This window comes from Rhinoraja longicauda, chromosome 23 (genome assembly GCF_053455715.1).
Source record: "Rhinoraja longicauda isolate Sanriku21f chromosome 23, sRhiLon1.1, whole genome shotgun sequence".
In the NCBI taxonomy this organism is placed as follows: Eukaryota; Metazoa; Chordata; class Chondrichthyes; order Rajiformes; family Arhynchobatidae; genus Rhinoraja; species Rhinoraja longicauda.
In genome coordinates, this window is record NC_135975.1 from 36,650,163 (window position 1) to 36,669,964 (window position 19,802).

At 50.2% G+C, this 19,802-nt stretch overlaps 1 protein-coding gene across 1 annotated transcript in view; it reads left to right on the forward strand.

Annotated features, from left to right (window-relative positions):
* LOC144605046 (dynein axonemal heavy chain 3-like) overlaps positions 1-19,802 on the forward strand; it is a 345,711-nt gene that overhangs the window by 190,214 nt on the left and 135,695 nt on the right. The window contains exons 44-50 of the mRNA XM_078420087.1: positions 612-831; positions 4,323-4,436; positions 5,160-5,309; positions 6,449-6,631; positions 9,226-9,364; positions 10,081-10,271; positions 11,514-11,609. Coding sequence (XP_078276213.1) covers positions 612-831; positions 4,323-4,436; positions 5,160-5,309; positions 6,449-6,631; positions 9,226-9,364; positions 10,081-10,271; positions 11,514-11,609 — 1,093 coding nt within the window. The remainder of the gene's footprint in view (positions 1-611; positions 832-4,322; positions 4,437-5,159; positions 5,310-6,448; positions 6,632-9,225; positions 9,365-10,080; positions 10,272-11,513; positions 11,610-19,802) is intronic.

Below are 19,802 nucleotides of genomic sequence, written 5' to 3' on the forward strand. Positions count from 1 at the left end.
AGCACCTGTGGAAGCAATGAATAGACAACGTCTCGGTTCAGGACCCTTACTCTGTCACCCACCAGTGGCGCAGCGGTAGAGTTGCTGCCTCACAGCGCCAGACACCTGGGTTCCATTCTGACTACGGGTGCTGTCTGTACGTTCTCCCCGTGACCTGAGTGGGTTTTCTCCGGGTGCTCCGGTTTCCTCCCTCACTCCAAAGACGTACAGGTTTGTAGGCTAATTGGCTTCAGTAAAATTGTAAATTTGCCCTAGTGTGTGTAGGATAGTGTCAATGTGCGGGGATCGCTGGTCGGCTTGGACCCAGTGGGCCGAAGGGCCCGTTTCCACGCTGTATCTCTAAACTAAACCTGAATATTTTGAAATAAATGTAATAATGAACTTTTTGCTGCCTAGTGATGACTGATGGGTGTTCTGAAGGCTCGGTCTGACAAAGGGTCTCGACCTGAAACGTCTCCAGAGATGCTGAGTCACTGCAGTATTGTGTGTGTGTCTGTCTTTCACCCTCGCAGGTCAGGGTGGGGTGCAGGGTCACAAGGCTGGCACGTGATGTGCCGCCCACTGTGGCGAGCCTGTGTAGCTGTGCTGACAAGGTTGTCTTGTGGTTGCAGGAAGGACACCAGCATCTTCCACGTGCACAACATGTCTCTGGTGGGGGCGATGGTGCCCCCTGGTGGTGGGCGGCAGTCCATCAGCCCGCGGTGCCTGCGCCACTTCAACGTCATCACCATCGATGCCTTCAGCCAAGAAACCATGAAGACCATCTTCCAGCCGCTGGTCGACTGGCACTTCAACACGGGCTTCGACATCTCCTTGAAAAGATACTCCAGGGTAGGAGCCACCCGCCTGCAGCCGAGAGCAGGCATGGATGTTGGGTGAAAGGCATTGTTCCTCACATACTCATGCATTGCAGTATAGCTTAGTTTAGTTTTGAGGTGCAACATTATATAGAAATAGAGAAATATAGAAAATAGGTGCAGGAGTGGGCCTCCAAGCCAGCACCGCCATTCAATATGATCACGGCTGTTCATCCACAATCAGTACCCCGTTCCTGCTTTCTCTCCATATCCCTTGATTCCATTAGCCCTAAGAGCTAAATCTAACTCTCTCTTGAATGCATCCGGCGAATTAGCCTCCACTGCCTTCAGTGGTAGAGAACTCCACTCTGTGGCAGAGAATTATAGGAGCAGAATTAGGCCATTCGGCCCATCAAGTCTACTCCTCCGTTCAGTCATGATCAATCCACTGTTGAGATTCTGGGTCTGAAGAAGGGTCTCAACCTGATACGCCACCTATTCCTTCTCTCCAGAGATGCTGCCTAATGTGTTGAGTTACTCCAGCTTTTTGTGTCTATCTTTGGTTTAAACCAGCATCTGCAGTCCCTTCCTACATATTATCTGTCCATTTTCCTCCACAGATGTTGCCTAATCCACTGGTTCCTTCAGAACTTAGTTTAGTTTAGTTTAGAGATACAGCACAGAAACAGGCTCTTCGGCCCACCGGGTCCACGCCAACCAGCGATCCCCACACACTAACACTATCCTACACACACGAGACAATTTACAATTATACTAAACTAATTAACCTACAAGCTTGTACGTCTTTGGAGTGTGGGAGGAAACCGGAGATCCCGGAGAAAAGCCATGCGGGTCACGGGGAAGGCAATACCCTGAACCCGGGTCTCTGTCGCTGTACGGCAGCAACTCTACAGCTGCGCCACCGTGCCACCCTTTCATCGAATCAGTTGGAAGCAAGGCAAACGCTGGTCAAGCCACGTTTGCAATATCGTGAGCAGTATCTGAGGAAGGGTGTGTTGGCGTTGGAGAGGGTCCAGAGGAAGTTTACAAGAATGATCCCAGGAATGAGTGGGTTAACATATGATGAGCGTTTGTCGGCACTGGGCCTGTACTCGATGGAGTTTAGTAGAATGAGGGGGGACCTCATTGAAACTAACAGAATAGTGAAAGGCTTGTATAGAGTGGATGTGGAGAGGATGTTTCCACTAGTGGGAGAGTCTAGGATCAGAGGGCATTGCCTCAGAATTAAAGGACATTCCTTTAGGAAGGAGATGAGGAGGAATTTCATGAGTCAGAGGGTGGTGATCCTGTGGAGTTCATTGCCACAGACGGCTCTGGATATTTCTAAGGTGGACATTGGCAGATTCTGATTAATGAGGGTGTCAGTGGTTATAGACAATAGACAATAGACAATAGGTGTAGGAGTAGGCCATTCGGCCCTTCGAGCCAGCACCGCCATTCAATGTGATCATGGCTGATCATTCTCAATCAGTACCCCGTTCCTGCTGTACTGGGGAGAAGGCAGGAGAATGGGGTTGAGAGGGAAAGATAGATCAGCCATAATTGAATGGCGGAGTAGACAGATGGGCCGAATGGCCTAATTCTGTTCCTTTGTCTTATGATCTGACAGTACAGCACAGGAGAAGGCTTTTGGCCCTCAATGTCTGTGCCGACATGATTATCTCTGCCTGCACATGATCCACATCCCTCCATTGCCTGTGCTTATCCAAGGGTTTCTTAAGTGCCATGGTGGCATGGTACAGCTGGTGTCTTACAACTTGATGGGCCGAATGGCCTACTTCTGTTCCTACAAGTAATGAACTTATGAACTCATGAGAGGCACAATAGTCTCACACAGTGTAAATAGAAACATCTGCAGCTGATGTTCATAAGGTCATCAGGTCATGTGATAGGAGCAGAGTTAGGCTATTTGGTTCATCAAGTCTACTCCGCCATTCAATCATGGCTGATCGAGCTTTCCCCCTCAACCCCATTCTCCTGCCTTCTCCCAATAACCCCTGGCACCCGCACTAATCAAGAATCTATCTTTCTCTGCCTTAAATATATCCACTGACTTGGCCTCCACAGCCTTGTGACAAATAATTCTACAGGTTCACCACCCTCTGACTAAAGAAATTCCTCCTCATCTCCTAAAGGAACGTCCTTTAATTCTGAGGCAATGGCCTCTAGTCCTAGACTCTCCCACTAGTGGAAACATCCTCTCCACATCCACTCTATCCAAGCCTTTCACTATTCTGTAAGTTTCAATGAGGTTCCCCCTCATACTTCTAAACTCCAGTGAGTACAGGCCCAGTGCCGACAAACGCTCATCATATGTTAACCTACTCATTCATATAACCATATAACCATATAACCATATAACAATTACAGCACGGAAACAGGCCCGTTCGGCCCTACCAGTCCACGCCGACCACTCTCTCTGACCTAGTCTCATCTACCTGCTCTCAGACCATAACCCTCTAATCCCCTCCTATCCATATACCTATCCAATTTACTCTTACATAATAAAATCGAGCCTGCCTCCACCACTTCCACCGGAAGCCCATTCCATACAGCCACCACCCTCTGAGTAAAGAAGTTACCCCTCATGTTACCCCTAAACTTTTGTCCCTCAATTCTGAAGCTATGTCCCCTTGTTGGAATCTTCCCCACTCTCAAAGGGAAAAGCCTACCCACGTCAACTCTGTCCGTCCCTCTTAAAATTTTAAAAACCTCTATCAAGTCCCCCCTCAACCTTCTACGCTCCAAAGAATAAAGACCCAACCTATTCAACGTCTCTCTGTAGCTTAAGTGCTGAAACCCAGGCAACATTCTAGTAAATCTCCTCTGTACCCTCTCCATTTTGTCGACATCCTTCCTATAATTTCCTGGGATCATTCTTGTAAACTTCCTCTGGACCCTCTCCAGAGCCGGCACATCCTTCCTCAGATATGGGGCCCAAAATTGCTGGCAATAGTCCAAATGATGCTTAATGGTTTAGTTTAGTTTAAAGATACAGCGCGGAAACGGGCCCTTTCGGTCCACTGGGTCCGCGCCGACCAGCGATCCCCGCACATTAACACTATCCTACACCCACTAGGGACAATGTTTCCATTTACCAAGCCAATTAACCTACAAACCTGAACGTCATTGGAATGTGGGAAGAAACCGAAGATCTCGGGGATAGTGGAATCAAAGGGTATGAGGAGAAGGCAGGCACGGGGATTGGGGACGATCAGCCATGATCACAATAAATGGCGGTGCTGGCTCGAAGGGCCGAATGGCCTCCTCCTGCACCTATTTTCTATGTTTAAAACCCACGCAGGTCACGGGGAGAACATACAAACTCCCTACAGACAGCACCCGTAGTTGGGATGGAACCCGGGTCTCCGGCGCTGCATTCGCTGTAAGGCAGCAACTTTACTGCTGCACCACTGTCCCGCCCGTGAAGATTCTCCAATGTTAAAATACTGAATATGAAAGCATGAGTATGAATGCTGACATCGCCGTTCTTGTCTTGTGCAGATTTTGGTGTGGGCCACCACGGAGGTGTACACGCAAGCTGTGGAGCGCTTCCTGCCAACGCCATCCAAGTCACATTACATATTCAATCTGAGGGACTTCTCCAGAGTCATACAGGTAATGCAAGTCCACACCTACTGGCGCTCAGGTGATGCAAATCACACCGTGGGTCATCGGCAGTGTGTATGAAGGAACTGCACATGCTGCCTTAAATCAAAGAGAGACACAAAATGCTGCAGTAACTCAGCAGGACAGGCAGCATCTCTGGAGAGAAGGAATGGGTGACGTTTTCGGCCGAGACCCTTCTTCAGACTGAGAGTCAGGGGAGAGGGAAACACAGAGACAAGGAAGAGTAAGGTGTGAAAATGAGACATCAAAGGAGATATGGATCAAGGAAACATCATTGTTAGCTAGGAGAGCGTGATAATGTAGCATACAGACAGACGTAAGATATTTTCAGACGGACAGTCAGACTGGTTGGAGACCATGGAAGGGGGAGGGATGGTGAGAGGAAAAGCAAGGGTTACTTGAAGTTAGAGAAGTCAATATTCATACCGCTGGGGTAACCCTTGCTTTCTCTCTCTCTCTGTCCCCCCCATCCCTCTTTTGATGTCTCATTTTCACACCTTACCCTTCCTTATCTCTGTGCCTCCCTCTCCCTTGACTCTCAGTCTGAAGAAGGGTCTCAACCCGAATCGTCACCCATCCCTTCTCCCCAGAGATGCTGCCTGTCCCGCTGAGTTACTCCGGCATTTTGTGTGTGTCTTTGGGTCTTTGTCAATGATACCACCTGTCTGCGTGGAGCCACGGGCTTGAATTTCCTGTTGCTGTCTTCCCCAGGGTCTGCTCCTGTTCACATCAGACTGCATGCCCCAGGGAACCAAAGGAGACCACAAGTTGATGAGACTTTGGATCCATGAAGTCCATCGCGTCTTCTGTGATCGTCTGGTAGACAGCCAAGACAGGAAGCTCTTCTTCCAGATCGTCAAGGTAAAATAAGACATCTTCCAGACAGTCAGGGTAAAGAGATTGCAGTTAGACACAGAGTGATGGAGTAACTCAGCGGGTCAGGCAGCATCTCGGGAGAGAAGGATGATTCGGCTCGACACAAAACGTTACCCATTCCTTCTCTCCAGAGATGCTGCCTGACCCGCTGAGTTACTGCACCATTTTGTGTCTACCTTTGATTTAAACCAGCATCTGCAGCTTTTCTCCTACACAGATTGCAGTTCATATGTTCTAGGAACAGAATTAGGCTGTGCCATTCAATCATGGCTGATCTATCTTTCCCTCTCACCCCATTTTCCTGCCTTCTCCCACAACCCAGACACAAGGGACTGCAGTTGCTGGAATCTTAAGCAGACAACTTAGTGGTAGAGTTGCTGCCTCACAGTGCTAGAGACCCACGTTCCATCCTGATTATGGGTGCTGTCTGGACATAGTTTGTACGTTCTCCCTGTGACAGCGTGGGATTTCTCCAGGTGCTCCAGTTTACACCCACACTCCAGACATGCAGATTTGTTGGTTAATTTGGCTTGTGTAAAAATTGTAAATTGTCCCTAGTGCGTGTAGGATAGTGCTGGTGTAGGTATGGGATGATCACTGGCCAGCACGGACTTGGTGGGCCGAAGGGCCTGTTTCCGCGTTGTTTCTCTAAACTAAACTAAGTTCTGAAGGAACCAGCGGGTCAGGCAGCATCTGTGGAGGGAAATGGGCAGATAATGTTGTTGGGATGGGACCCTGGGTACCCCAGGTACGTGATAATAAAGTATCATTCATCCATTCTTCAGGCTGATGGAGTGGAGGAGAGAAAGCTAGTGGAGGTAGGGGTGGGGCAAGAGCCAGCTCATGATGGGTGAATACAGGTGATGAGGGGTGATTGCCAAACGGGTGGAGAAGATAACAAAGGCCTTTAGAGAGATGAAATGGGTGACGTTTCAGGTTGCGAACCTTTTTCAGACCTGAAGGGTCTCGACCCGAAACGTCACCCATTCCTTCTCTCCAGAGATGCTGCTGGTCCTGCTTCGTTACTCCAGCTTGATGTGTCTATCTTCGGTGTAAAGCAGCACCTGCAGTTGCTTCCCACACTAAGGCGTTTAGAGTCGGTGTCTTGGGTTTGCCTGTCACAGAACGTGGTGCAGACACAGTTCAAGGAGAAGATCAACAACCTGTTCCAGCACATGGCCATTGGGAGGGACCTCAACGATGACGACATGCGTCTTCTCTTCTTCGGAGATTATATGCTGCCGAAAAGCAACGAGAAGAGGAAGAAAGCTTACAATGAAATAACCGACTGGAGTGAGCTGAAGAATGTAAGTGTTCAGTTCAGCTTATTGTCACGTGTTCTCAGGCTGGACTACTACCTACCTCTTTGATAACCCTCGGACTATCCATCATCGGACTTTGCTGGCTTTACCTTGCGCTAAACGTTATTCCCTTATCATGTATCTGTACAGTGTAAATGGCTTGATTGTAATCATGTATTGCCTTTCTGCTGACTGGTTAGCACGCAACAAAAGCTTTTCACTGTTCCTCGGTACACGTGACCATTAACTAAACTGAGGTACAGTGAAAAGCCTTTGTTACGTGCTAACCAGGTCAGTGGAAAGACAATTGCAATCGAGCCATTCACAATGTGCAGATACACGATGTGGGAATAACGTCCAGTGCAAGGTAAAGCCAGCAAAGTCCGATTAAAGATAGTCCGAGGGTCTCCAATGAGGTAGATAGTAGTTCAGCACTGCTCTCTGGTTGTAGTAGAAGGCTGTGGTGCAGCGGTAGAGCTGCTGCCTTACAGCGCCAGAGACCTGGGTTCCATCCCGACCTCAGATGCTGTGTGTACGTTCTCCCCGTGACCTGCGTGGGTTTTCTCCGGGTGCTCCGGTTTCCCCGCACACTCTAAAGACGTACAGGTTTGTAGGTTAATTGGCTTCGGTAAAGATTGTAAATTGTTCCTAGTGTGTAGGATAGTGTTAGTGTGTGGGGATCGCTGGTCAGTGCGGACTTGGTGGGATGAAGGGCACGTTTCCATGCTGTATCTCTGAACTAAACTAAACTACACTAAACTAAACTACACTAAACTAAACCACACTACACTAAACTACAATACACTAAACCAAACTATACTACTACTAAACTACACTACACTAATCTACACTAAACTACACTAAACTAAATCACACTAAACTAAACAATAAACTAAACTAAACTAAACTACACTAAGCTATACTAAACTGCACTAAACTATACTATACTAAACTACACTAAGCTATACTAAACTACACTAAACTACACTAAACTAAACTACACTAAGCTATACTAAACTGCACTAAACTACACTAAACTACACTAAGCTATACTAAACTACACTACACTACACTACACTACACCACACTACACTAAACTACACTACACTAAACTAAATCACACTAAACTACACTAAACTACACTAAACTACACTAAACTACACTACACTAAACTACACTACACTACACTAAACTACACTAAACTACACTAAACTACACTACACTACACTACACTAAACTAAACTACACTAAACTACACTACAATATAGTCAATAGTCAATAGTCGTTTATTTGTCACATACACATAAATGTGTAGTGAAATGAAACATTACCCGCAGTTGAACAATAAGACCAATAAGAATAATCAATAAAATTGCAATAACACATACAATCACAAACTAACACCAAACAAAAAGAAACATCCATCACAGTGAGTCTCCTCCAGTCCCTCCTCACTGTGATGGAAGGCCAGAATGTCTTTTCTCTTCCCTGCCGTCTTGTCCCGCGGTCAGGCTGTTGGAGTTGCCACGTTGGGGCGGTCGGGGCTCCCGACATTGAAGCCCCCGCTGGGCGGTGAAAAACCCGCGGCCTATTCCAGGCCGCGCCGGACGGTGAAAGGTCCGCGGCGGGCCGACCCAAGCCCCGCGATTCGGGGTGGGCGAACACGCTGCCTCTGCCGCTGCCGGAGCTCCCGATGTCGGCCCCCATCCAAGGGCCTGCGGGCTTCCGACATCCACGCGGTCCACGACGGAGCCTCCGGAGACGAGTCGCAGCCGCTCCCGCAGCATCCGCAGGCAGCCAGCGCCGCAGGTGGTGAGTCCGGGCCGCGGGCTCTGCGAACCAGAGCCCAGGTGGTCCCAGGTGCATGGCCGGTGGTAGGCCGCAGCGGGAACGGAGACACGACACAGAAACAAAGGTCGCGTCTCCGTTCGGGAGAGAGAATTTTACAGTTCCCGTTCCCCCCCCCCCCCCCCCCCCCCCAAACATAAACATACAAACCCTACACCATATTAAAACTACAATTCAGACAAAAACAACAAAAAACACAAAGAACAGACGGACTGCAGGCAAGCCGCAGCTGCGACGGCAGCGCTACACTACACTACACTACACTACACTAAATCACACTAAACTACACTACACTACACTACACTACACTAAACTACACTAAACTACACTACACTACACTACACTACACTACACTAAACCAAACTACACTACTACTAAACTACACTAATCTACACTACACTAAACTACACTAAACTAATCTAAATCGCACTAAACTAAATCACACTAAACTAAATCACACTAAACTAAATCACACTAAACTAAACTACACCAAGCTAAACCACACCAAACTAAACTACACTAAACTCAACTAAAGGATGATTCTGTGTTTGGGTGACATGGTGTTGGAATAGTCTACTGGCTGGGGTCACTACTGCGTGTGGGTGGGGTCACTACTGCGTGTGGGTGGGGTCACTACTGCGTGTGGGTGGGGTCACTACTGCGTGTGGGTGGGGTCATTACTGCGTGTGGCTGGGGTCACTACTCCCGTCTGTGGATGTGCCCAGCTAGCTCTTGCTGTTGTCTGGTGCCAGACTATAGAACGCTACCTGGATGAATTCAATCGCAGCAGCAAGGCTCCCATGGACCTAGTGATGTTCACGTTTGCCATCGAGCACGTCTCACGCATCTGCAGGATCCTCAGGCAGCCGCAGGGACACGCTCTGCTAGTCGGTGAGTCCCTGCATCGCCCCACCACGGCCATCTGCCCCAGTACACACACCATATGGAGTGGGATGGTTGGTGCGGTGGGGAGGGTGGAGAGTGGAGGGGGAGGGTGAAGGGTGGGATGGGGAGGGGTGGAGTGGGATGGGGAGGGGTGGGGAGGAATGGGTGTGGGGAGGGGAGGTGGGGTGGGGAGGGGAGGGGTTGGGTGGGGAGGGGTTGGGAGGGGGTGGGGAGGGGTTGGGAGGGGGTGGGGGGGTGAGGTGGGGTGTTGTTGGGTGGAGTGGGATGGGGAGGGGTGGGGTGGGGTGTTGTTGGGTGGGGTGGGGAGCGATGGGTGGGTTTGGATGGGGTGAGGGGGAGGGTTGGGGTGGGGAGGGGAAGGGTTGCGGTGGGATGGGGTGAGGTGAGGTGGAGAGGGGTGGGGTGGAGAGGGGTGGGGTGGGGAGGGGTGGGAAGGGGAGTGTTGGGGTGGGATGGGGTGAGGTGGGGTGGGGAGGGGTGGGATGGGTTGAGGTGGGGTGTGTTGGGGTGATGAAGGGTGGGGTGGGGTGGGAAGGATTTGTGTTGGGGTGGGGAAGGGTGGGGTGGGGTGGGTGGGAAGGGGAGGGGTGGGAAGGGGAGGGGTGGGGTGGGGTGTGTTGGGGAGGGGAGGTGAGCAGCGGAGTTGTTGCGGCGTGGTTTCATCGTGCCGTCTCTGAGCTTGCCCCTGTTGTCACGGTCAGGGATCGGAGGGAGTGGGCGCCAGTCTGCCACGCGGCTGGCTGCCTTCATGGGCGATGCCAGCGTGTTCCAGCTGAGCGTGCAGAAGGCCTACACCCTGGCGGAGTGGAAGGATGACCTGAAGAAGGTGCTGCGGGGGACTGGGCTTAATGGCACGCCCACCGTCTTCCTCTTCATAGACCATCAGATCAAGGTACCACTCACACCACTCCCCTACCCCTCCCCTTCAACCCCACTCTCCTGCCTTCTCCCTGTAACCGCTGACACCCGTGCTGATCAAGAATCTGTCAACCTCCACCTTAAAAATATCCACCGACTTGGCCTCCACAGCCGCCTGTGGCAATGAGTTCCACAGATTCACCACCCTCTGACTAAAGAAATTCCTCCTCATCTCCTTCCTATAGCCCTTTGGCTGTGCCCTCTGGTCCTAGTCTCTCCCACTAGTGGAATCATCCCCTCCACATCCACTCTATCCAGGCCTTTCACTATTCGGTACGTTGCAATGAGGTTCCCCTCATCCAGTGAGCGCAGGCCCAGTGCCGTCAAACGCTCATCATTCCTGGGATCAGTCTCGTAAACCTCCTCTGCACCCTCTCCAACGCCAACACATCCTTCGTCAGGCATGGTGTATCCATGCAACAGTTGTACCACCTGACTGGGTTTGGGGATGAGGGGGTGAGGGGTGGGGAACAGGGGTACTGATATCCCATCTTGTCCTGGTCTGACCCAGGGGTGTGTCCAGCCTCACAACAACAATGCCTCAGTCACTGCTCATTGCTAGGCCCATTGATCCAGCTCACCACCGGTCCAGAACTACTGGCCCTCATTCTTACAATGAATATGATGTCTCTCTAAACGATAAATTCTGGTGCTGCTTTGCTTAATTTAGTTTAGAGATACAGCGCAGAAGCAGGAACATCTGCCCACTGAATCACTGCCGACCAGCGACCCCCAGCCACAAACACCATCCTACACACTAGGGGCCATTTACAATTTTTACCAAGCCAATTAACCTACAAACTTGCACGTCTTTGGAGTGTGGGAGGAAACCAGAGATCCCAGATTCACCCACGCAGGTCATAATCATAATCCTTCTTGATTAGCCAAGTATGTTTCGCAACATAGAAACATAGAAACATAGAAAATAGGTGCAGGAGGAGGCCATTTGGCCCTTCGAGAAGTTCCTTCTCACCTCAGTTTTAAATTGCCTCCCCTTTATTCTAAGACCGTGGCCCCTGGTTAAGGACTCGCCCAACATTAGGAACATGTTTCCTGCATCTAGCTTGTCCGAGGAATACGAGGGATTTGCAAAACAGGGAGAAGGTACAAACTGCGTACAGACAGCACCCGTAGTCAGGATGGAACCCGGGTCACTGGCGCTGTGAGGCAGCAACTCTACCGCTGCACCCTCTGCTACTCTGTTACTTTCTATCAGGATGAAGCCTTTCTGGAAGACATCAACATGATCCTGAACACTGGAGATATCCCCAACCTGTTTGACCGTGAGGAAAGGCGGGCAATCATTGAGAAGGTGAGAGTGCCGCTCGCTCACGTTACGTGGGAGACCCTGCTCCTGTCTGCCGCAGTGCCCTGGAAACAGGTGCAGGTGGTGCAGTCTGCTGCCATAGTGATACAGCGTGGAAACAGGCCCTTCAGCCCAACCTGCCCACAACGGCCAACATGTCCCATCTACACTAGTCATAGAGTGATACAGTGTGAAAACAGGCCCTTCGGCTCAACTTGCTCACACCGGCCAACATGACCCAGCTACACTAGTCCCACCTGCCTGCGCTTGGTCCATATCCCACCAAACCTGTCCTATCCATGTACCTATCTAACTGTTTCTAAAACGATGGGATAGTCTCAGCTTCAACTACCTCCTCTGGCAGCTCAAAGGGGTAGGGCATTTAGAACCGAGATGAGGAAAAACTTTTTCAGTCAGAGAGTTGTGAATCTGTGGAATTCTCTGCCTCAGAAGGCAGTGGAGGCCAATTCTCTGAATGCATTCAAGAGAGAGCTTGATAGAGCTCTTAAGGATAGCGGAGTCAGGGGGTATGGGGAGAAGGCAGGAACGGGGTACTGATTGAGAATGATCAGCCATGATCACATTGAATGATGGTGCAGGCCTGAATGGCCTCCTCCTGCACCTATTGTCCATTGTCTATTGTTCCATACACCCACCACCCTTTGTGTGAAAAGCTTGCCCCTTGGATTCCTATTAAATCTTTTCCTCTTCACCTTAAACCTATGTCCTCTGGTCCTCGATTCCCCTACTCTGGGCAAAAGACTCTGTGCATCTACACAATCTATTCCTCTCATGATTTTGTATACCTCTATAAGATCCCCCCTCATCCTCCTGCGCTCCATGGAATAGAGACCCAGCCTACTCAACCTCTCCCTGTAGCTCACACCCTCTCGTCCTGGCAACATCCTCGTAAATCTTCTCTGTACCCTTTCCAGCTTGACAACAGCTTTGCTAGAACTCTCCTGTGCTGCCCGCCGGGATCTGTCTGAGGGTCCAGATGGGAATATTCTCTTTATGTAGCCCCAGAGTGTTTGCCCTTCCAGGAGGTGAGAGGGCAGACAGGGTGATGAGAGGGTGGGTAGGAGACAGACAGCACCCATGGTGAGTCTGGTGAGAACCTGCACCTCTGGCACTGAGAGGCAGCAACTCTACCGCTGCACCACCGTGCCGCCCCGAATCAGTGGCGGGATCCATTATTAAGGTGGTAGCAAGTGGACCTTCAGAAATCATTAGATAAGTAACGTCAACAAGGTATTCTGAAAGGGAAAGTGTGTTTGATAAACGTCTCTGGGTGCTTTGAGGAAGGTACAAACAGGATAGATAAAGGGGAGGTAGACACAAAATGCTGGAGTAACTCAGCAGGACAGGCAGCATCTCTGGAGAGAAGGAATGGGTGACGCTGGGTGACAGAGAAGGAATGGATGACGTTTCGGATCGAGACCCTTCTTCAGACTGAACTGACTTTACCAGCATTTTGGTTTAACCAGCATCTGCAGATGTTTTCCTATAGATAAAGGTGAAGCAGTCGACGCTGTCTGCTGCGTTTTACTCGAGGCATTTGATAAGGTGCTGCATAAGGAGCGAGGGGCATGGTTGGCAGCCGTGGATTGGCCATGGTCAGACTGGCATTCAGCAGAGGGCCAGAGGGGGCACTGCTGGGGCCTCAACAATGTACAGGCTAAACTGCTATCTCAGCTGACCGGGCAATATTGGTAATAATGGGTAATATCATTGCTGGCTTTCCCTGCAGAGTTCCAGTTTCCATATTTGTGCCAGTGCAGAGAACGTTGGCAGGGCAGCTTCCTCAGATGAAGGGCTTTTTTAATTTTAGAGTTATAGAGTGATACAGTGTGGAAACAGGCCCTTCAGCCCAACGCCCACATGTCCCAGCTACACTAGTCCCACCTGCCTGCGTTTGGTCCATATTCCACCAAACATGTCCTATCCATGTACCTGTCTAACTGGTTCTTAAATGTTTAGATACAAGACTTTAGATGCAGCACGGAAACAGGCACTTTGCTGAGTCCACACTGGCCAGTGATCCCCGCACACTAACACTATCCTACACACACTAGGGGCAATTTACAATTATACCAAGCCAAGTAACCTGCAAACCTGCATGTCTTTGGAGTGTGGGAGGAAACCGGAGCACCCGGAGAGAACGGTCTGTACAAACTATGTGCAGACAGCACCCGGTAGTCGGGATGGAACCCGGGTCTCCAGCACTGTAAGGCTCTACCACTGTGCCACCCTTAATGTAGGAAGAGGAGTATAGAGGAGTATACTGATGTATAGAGGAGTGGGACATGATCTAATTAAAGCAGATAAGATTGTGAAGGTGAAGAGGGTGGATTGGCCAGGGGGAGAAGGAGCAGCCCGCTGGGATCACAATAGTGAGTGTGGAGAACATGCTACACTGGAAGGTAGATACAAAATGCTGGAGTGATTCAGTGGGTCAGGCAACATCTCTGGAGAGAAAGAAAGGGTGACGGTTCAGGTCAGCTGCCTGACCCGCTGAGTTACTCCAGCACTCTGTGAAACGTCACCTATCCATGTTCTCCAGAGATGCTGCCTGACCCTCTGAGTTACTCCAGCACTCTGTGAAACGTCACCTATCCATGTTCTCCAGAGATGCTGCCTGACCCTCTGAGTTACTCCAGCACTCTGTGAAACGTCACCTATCCATGTTCTCCAGAGATGTTGCCTGACCCACTGAGTTACTCCAGCACTGTGAAACGCACACCAGTCCATGTTCTCCAGAGATGCTGCCTGACCCGCTGAGTTACTCCAGCACTTTGTGTCTACTATCCACCTCGAACTATCTTTGATCAGACTTTACTGGCTTTACCCTGCACTAAACGTTATTCACGTTATTCCCTTTATCCTGTATCTGTACACTGTGGACGGCTCAATTGTAATCATGTATTGTCTTTCTGCTGACTGGTTAGCACGCAACAAAAGCTTTTCACTGTACCTCGGTACACGTGACAATAAACTAAACTCAAACTCATCACTGTCCACCAAGCCAGTGGGTTCTCCCTGTTGCTGACCATGTTAACTCCCCTTCCCATTCCCACACTGGCATCTCTGTCCTTGCCCTGATCCACTCCAGAGTGAGGCCTCACTCACTGCACTGCTCCCATGGCCATGTTGCTTTGGGCTAATGGTTGGCAAATCCCATGGCTGCATCTTCACGTCTTGATGGGAGTGACGTCACTTTTTGTTTAAAGAGATACAGAGTGGAAACAGGCCCTTCGGCCCACCAAATTCGCGCCGGCCAGCGATCCCCACGCACTAACCTATCCTACACACACTAGAGACAACTTACACTGAACAGAATATGTGACAAACTCTGTACAGACAACACCCATGGTCAGGATCAAACCCGGGTCTCTGGGAAGGGCAGTTAAAATGGATAGCAACCGGGAGATTAAACTTTCCATTAAACTTTCCCCCTCAAACGTTATTGCTATGTCATCTAGTGTTGGACATTTCCACTCTGGGAAAAAGGTTCTGACTGTCTACCCTATCTGTGCCTCTCATAATTATATAATAATAATAATAATAATAATCCATTTATTTTATATAGCGCCTTATCACATGCTCAAAGCGCTTTACAAAAACAATTAACATAGAAACAAACAGACAAACTATCCTGACGGAAAAGCGGCGAATACTCAACGCCAGCGTCCTCTCACGTCAGGGTCCGGCAGTAGACATTAAAGAGCACAAGACACACAGATAATTTTTTTTACATAAAACAGCCATCACAGTGATTGCTCCAGGCACACCCTCACTGTGATGGAAGGCAAAGTCTTATCTCCTCCTCATTCTTCTCCCGTGGTGCCACGAGGTGATCGAGGCTCCCAACTTTTTGAAGCCCCCACCGGGCGATGGAAAGTCCCAGGGCCGAGCCGAGCAGGCCGATGAAAGTTCTGAGTCCCCACCGGGCGATGGAAAGTCCCAGGGCCGAGCCAAGCAGGCCGATGAAAGTCCTGAGCCCCCACCGGGCGATGGAAAGTGCTGCGGCCGAGCCACGCAGGGCGATGAAGGGCCTGCGGGCGGGTTGATCGTACCTCACGCTTCGGGCCGGTCGAAGCTGCTACGGCTGGAGCTCCCAAAAGCCGGTCGCCAGCCAGGGACCTGCGAACTCCCGATGTTGCGGTCTGCAGGGCCCACGGCCGAAGCCTCCGAGATGGTAAGTCCAGGCCCTGCGACCGGAGTCTTTGAGGTCGATCCCAGCTGGAGGCCGCCGACTCCACGATGTTAGGCCGTAGCGCGAACGGAGATACGACACGGTAAAGGTCGCATCTCCGTTGAGGAGATTTGAAAAAAGGTTTCCCCCAACCCCCCCACCACCCCCCTACATATACAGAATTAAAAATAAAACAAAACGTACATTTAACAACGACAATGACAAAAAAAAACCCAAAAAAACAGAGAGACTGCCGGTGAGCCGCAGCTGCAGAACACAGCCACGCCCCCAATACTTCTATCCAATCGCCCCTCAACCTCCACCGTTTAAGAGAAAACAATCCCAGTTTATCCAAACTCTCCCTGTAGCTGAAACACTCTAATCCAGGCATCATTGTGGTAAACCTCCTCTGCACCTTCTCCAAAGCCTTCACATCCTTCCTGTAATGGGGTGACCAGACCTGCACGCAACACTCCAAATGCATCCTGACCAAAGTCCAACGGAGCTGCATCATGAAGCATTATAAATGGATAACAACCAGGGGATCCAGTAAAAAGACACAAAATACTGGAGTAACTCAGCGGCTCAGGCAGCATCTGTGGAGAGAAGGAATGGATGATGTTTCACAGAGTGCTGGAGTAACTCAGCGGGACAGGCAGTATCTGTGGAGAGAAGGAATGGATGATGTTTCGGGTCGAGACCCTTCTTCAGACTGAGAGTCAGGGGAGAGGGCACAGAGGGGGAGCTGTGAGAGAGGGTGTTGCACAACTTTCATCAGAACTTTTTCAGAGTAGGCATACCTTAAGGAGATTTCGGAGTGGAGAAGACAAAATGTGTAGGATGGAACTGCAGATGCTGGTTTACATCGAAGATAGACACAAAATGCTGGAGTAACTCAGTGGGTCAGACAGTGTCTCTGGAGAAAAGGAATGGGTGACATCAGGGAGTCAGAGAGTGATATAGTGTAGAAACAGGCCCTTCGACCCAACTTGCCCACACCGGCCAACAATGTCCCAGCTACACTAGTCCCACCTGCCTGCGCTTGGTCCATATCCCTCCAAACCAGTCCATTCCATGTCATGTGTCCATGTCATGTGTCCATGTCATGTGTCCATGTCATGTGTCCATGTCATGTGTCCATGTCATGTGTCCATGTCATGTGTCCATGTCATGTGTCCATGTCATGTGTCCATGTCATGTGTCCATGTCATGTGTCCATGTCATGTGTCCATGTCATGTGTCCATGTCATGTGTCCATGTCATGTGTCCATGTCATGTGTCCATGTCATGTGTCCATGTCATGTGTCCATGTCATGTGTCCATGTCATGTGTCCATGTCATGTGTCCATGTATCTATGTATCCATTCCATGTGTCCATGCCATGTATCCATGTAATATATCCATTGTGATGTCTTGAGAGGTCGGGAGCTTTTCTCTTGAAGGTTGGGAGGTGTGGGTGCCGGAAATGAAGACAGAAAAGTTCTTGTTTTCAAACTTAAATTCCATATATTTAGTCTTTTCCAAAAACAGGTAAACTTAATTGTTTGCAGACAGGTACACAAAACCAAAACAGGTAGTTAAATCAAAACTGCAGCTTGCTGCCTTCTTACAAAATATAACTCACACACTGCTTCTCCCCCTGTCTGCTCCAGTCGTTGTCTCTCCCTGTCTGCTCCAGTCGTTGTCTCTCCCTGTCTGCTCCAGTCGTTGTCTCCCCCCGTCTGCTCCAGTCGTTGTCTCTCCCTGTCTGCTCCAGTCGTTGTCTGCTCCAGTCGTTGTCTCCCCCTGTCTGCTCCAGTCGTTGTCTCTCCCTGTCTGCTCCAGTCGTTGTCTCTCCCTGTCTGCTCCAGTCGTTGTCTCTCCCTGTCTGCTCCAGTCGTTGTCTCTCCCTGTCTGCTCCAGTCGTTGTCTCTCCCCCCGTCTGCTCCAGTCGTTGTCTCTCCCTGTCTGCTCCAGTCGTTGTCTCTCCCCCCGTCTGCTCCAGTCGTTGTCTCTCCCTGTCTGCTCCAGTCGTTGTCTCTCCCCCCGTCTGCTCCAGTCGTTGTCTCTCCCTGTCTGCTCCAGTCGTTGTCTCTCCCCCTGTCTGCTCCAGTCGTTGTCTCTCCCTGTCTGCTCCAGTCGTTGTCTCTCCCCCTGTCTGCTCCAGTCGTTGTCTCTCCCTGTCTGCTCCAGTCGTTGTCTCTCCCTGTCTGCTCCAGTCGTTGTCTCCCCCTGTCTGCTCCAGTCGTTGTCTCTCCCTGTCTGCTCCAGTCGTTGTCTCTCCCCCTGTCTGCTCCAGTCGTTGTCTCTCCCTGTCTGCTCCAGTCGTTGTCTCTCCCTGTCTGCTCCAGTCGTTGTCTCTCCCTGTCTGCTCCAGTCGTTGTCTCTCCCTGTCTGCTCCAGTCGTTGTCTCTCCCTGTCTGTCTGCTCCAGTCGTTGTCTCTCTTTTTAAATACACTGCTTCCCTTCCCTTTTAGCTCTCTCACTGAGGCAATCAGCTCATCTGGTTCAGCTGGGAAGCAATCAGTGTCAGCAGCAATCAGTGTCAGCAGCAATCAGTATCAACAGGGCAGGCAGCCCTGCTGACTATGGGTTTTGTAGTCTTTTGCTGGCCGCCATGATGGTTTGTAATCCTTGTTGCATCCACCGGGAGGAAATGTATCTCCCCTCTATGACTCTACCTCTCATGATATCACATTTCCCCCTCCCCTGACTTGAGGCCTCCGGACTGGGGAAGGAGGCCCACAGGACGTCTCTTCAGGAAAGGGCATCTGCATTCCCATGTTTCCGACCTGCCCTGTGGACAACCGAGAAGTTAAAAGCCTGGAGGCTGAGAAACCATCTTGTTACCCGACTGTTCGTTTCTTTATTTCTTGACATCCACTGCAAAGGAGCATGGTCTGTGAGTAGAGTGAATTTGCGCCCAATAAGGTAATAGCGAAGGGTTTCAAGGGCCCACTTAACTGCCAGACATTCTTTCTCCGGTGTAGAGTATCTTTTCTCATGGGCCAAAAGCTTTCTGCTACTGTAGAGGATTGGGTGCTCCTCACCCTTCTGTATCTGAGAGAGTACCGCCCCAAGACCCACCTCTGAGGCATCTACCTGAACAACAAACTCCTTGTTGAAGTCTGGGACGGCCAGAACTGGGTGGGAACACAAGGCCTTCTTCAGGCTGGTGAAAGCCTCCTCTGCTTCCTGTGACCATTTCACCATTCGGGACTGTCTTTTAGTTGTCAGATCTGTTAGGGGGGCAATTAGATCAGAGAAGTTGGGAAAAAGCGTCTATAGTAGTTTGCAAGGCCTATAAAGGATTTTACTTGTCTCTTTGATACAGGTCGTGGCCAATCTTGGATGGCCCTTAGTTTAGCATCTTGAGGTTTAACAAGGCCATGCCCTATTGTGTAACCAAGGTACTCTGTTTCACTATAGGCTAGCCTGCACTTGCGGGGATTGGCTGTGAGACCTGCTACACGAAGAGCATCCAGTACCTTCTGTACTCGGGGCAAATGACTTTCCCAATCTGTGCAATGTATCACTATGTCATCTAAATAGGCTGCAGCATATTCTTTGTGGGGCCGCAGGACCCGGTCCATCAGCCGCTGGAAGGTGGCAGGCGCTCCGTGTAGACCAAATGGTAACTTGGTGTACTGGAAAAGCCCTTCACTTGTTGCAAAGGCTGTTTTCTCTCGGGATTCTAGGGAAAGCGGAACGTGCCAGTACCCCTTTGTGAGGTCAAGGGTTGTGATGAAGCGAGCCATTCCCAGACGGTCTATTAGTTCATCTACCAGGGGCATGGGGTAAGCGTCGAACTCGGACACTTCATTTAGTTTTCTAAAGTCATTGCAGAATCGAGTCGACGTATCAGGTTTGGGGACCAGTACAATTGGGTTTGCCCAGGCACTATGGGATTCTTCAATAACTCCTCGTTCAAGCATCTTTTTAATTTCCTCTCTAATTGTTTCCTTATGGGCTTCTGGAACTCTATAGGACCGCTGATGGACTACCTTTCCAGGCTTAGTGCGAAT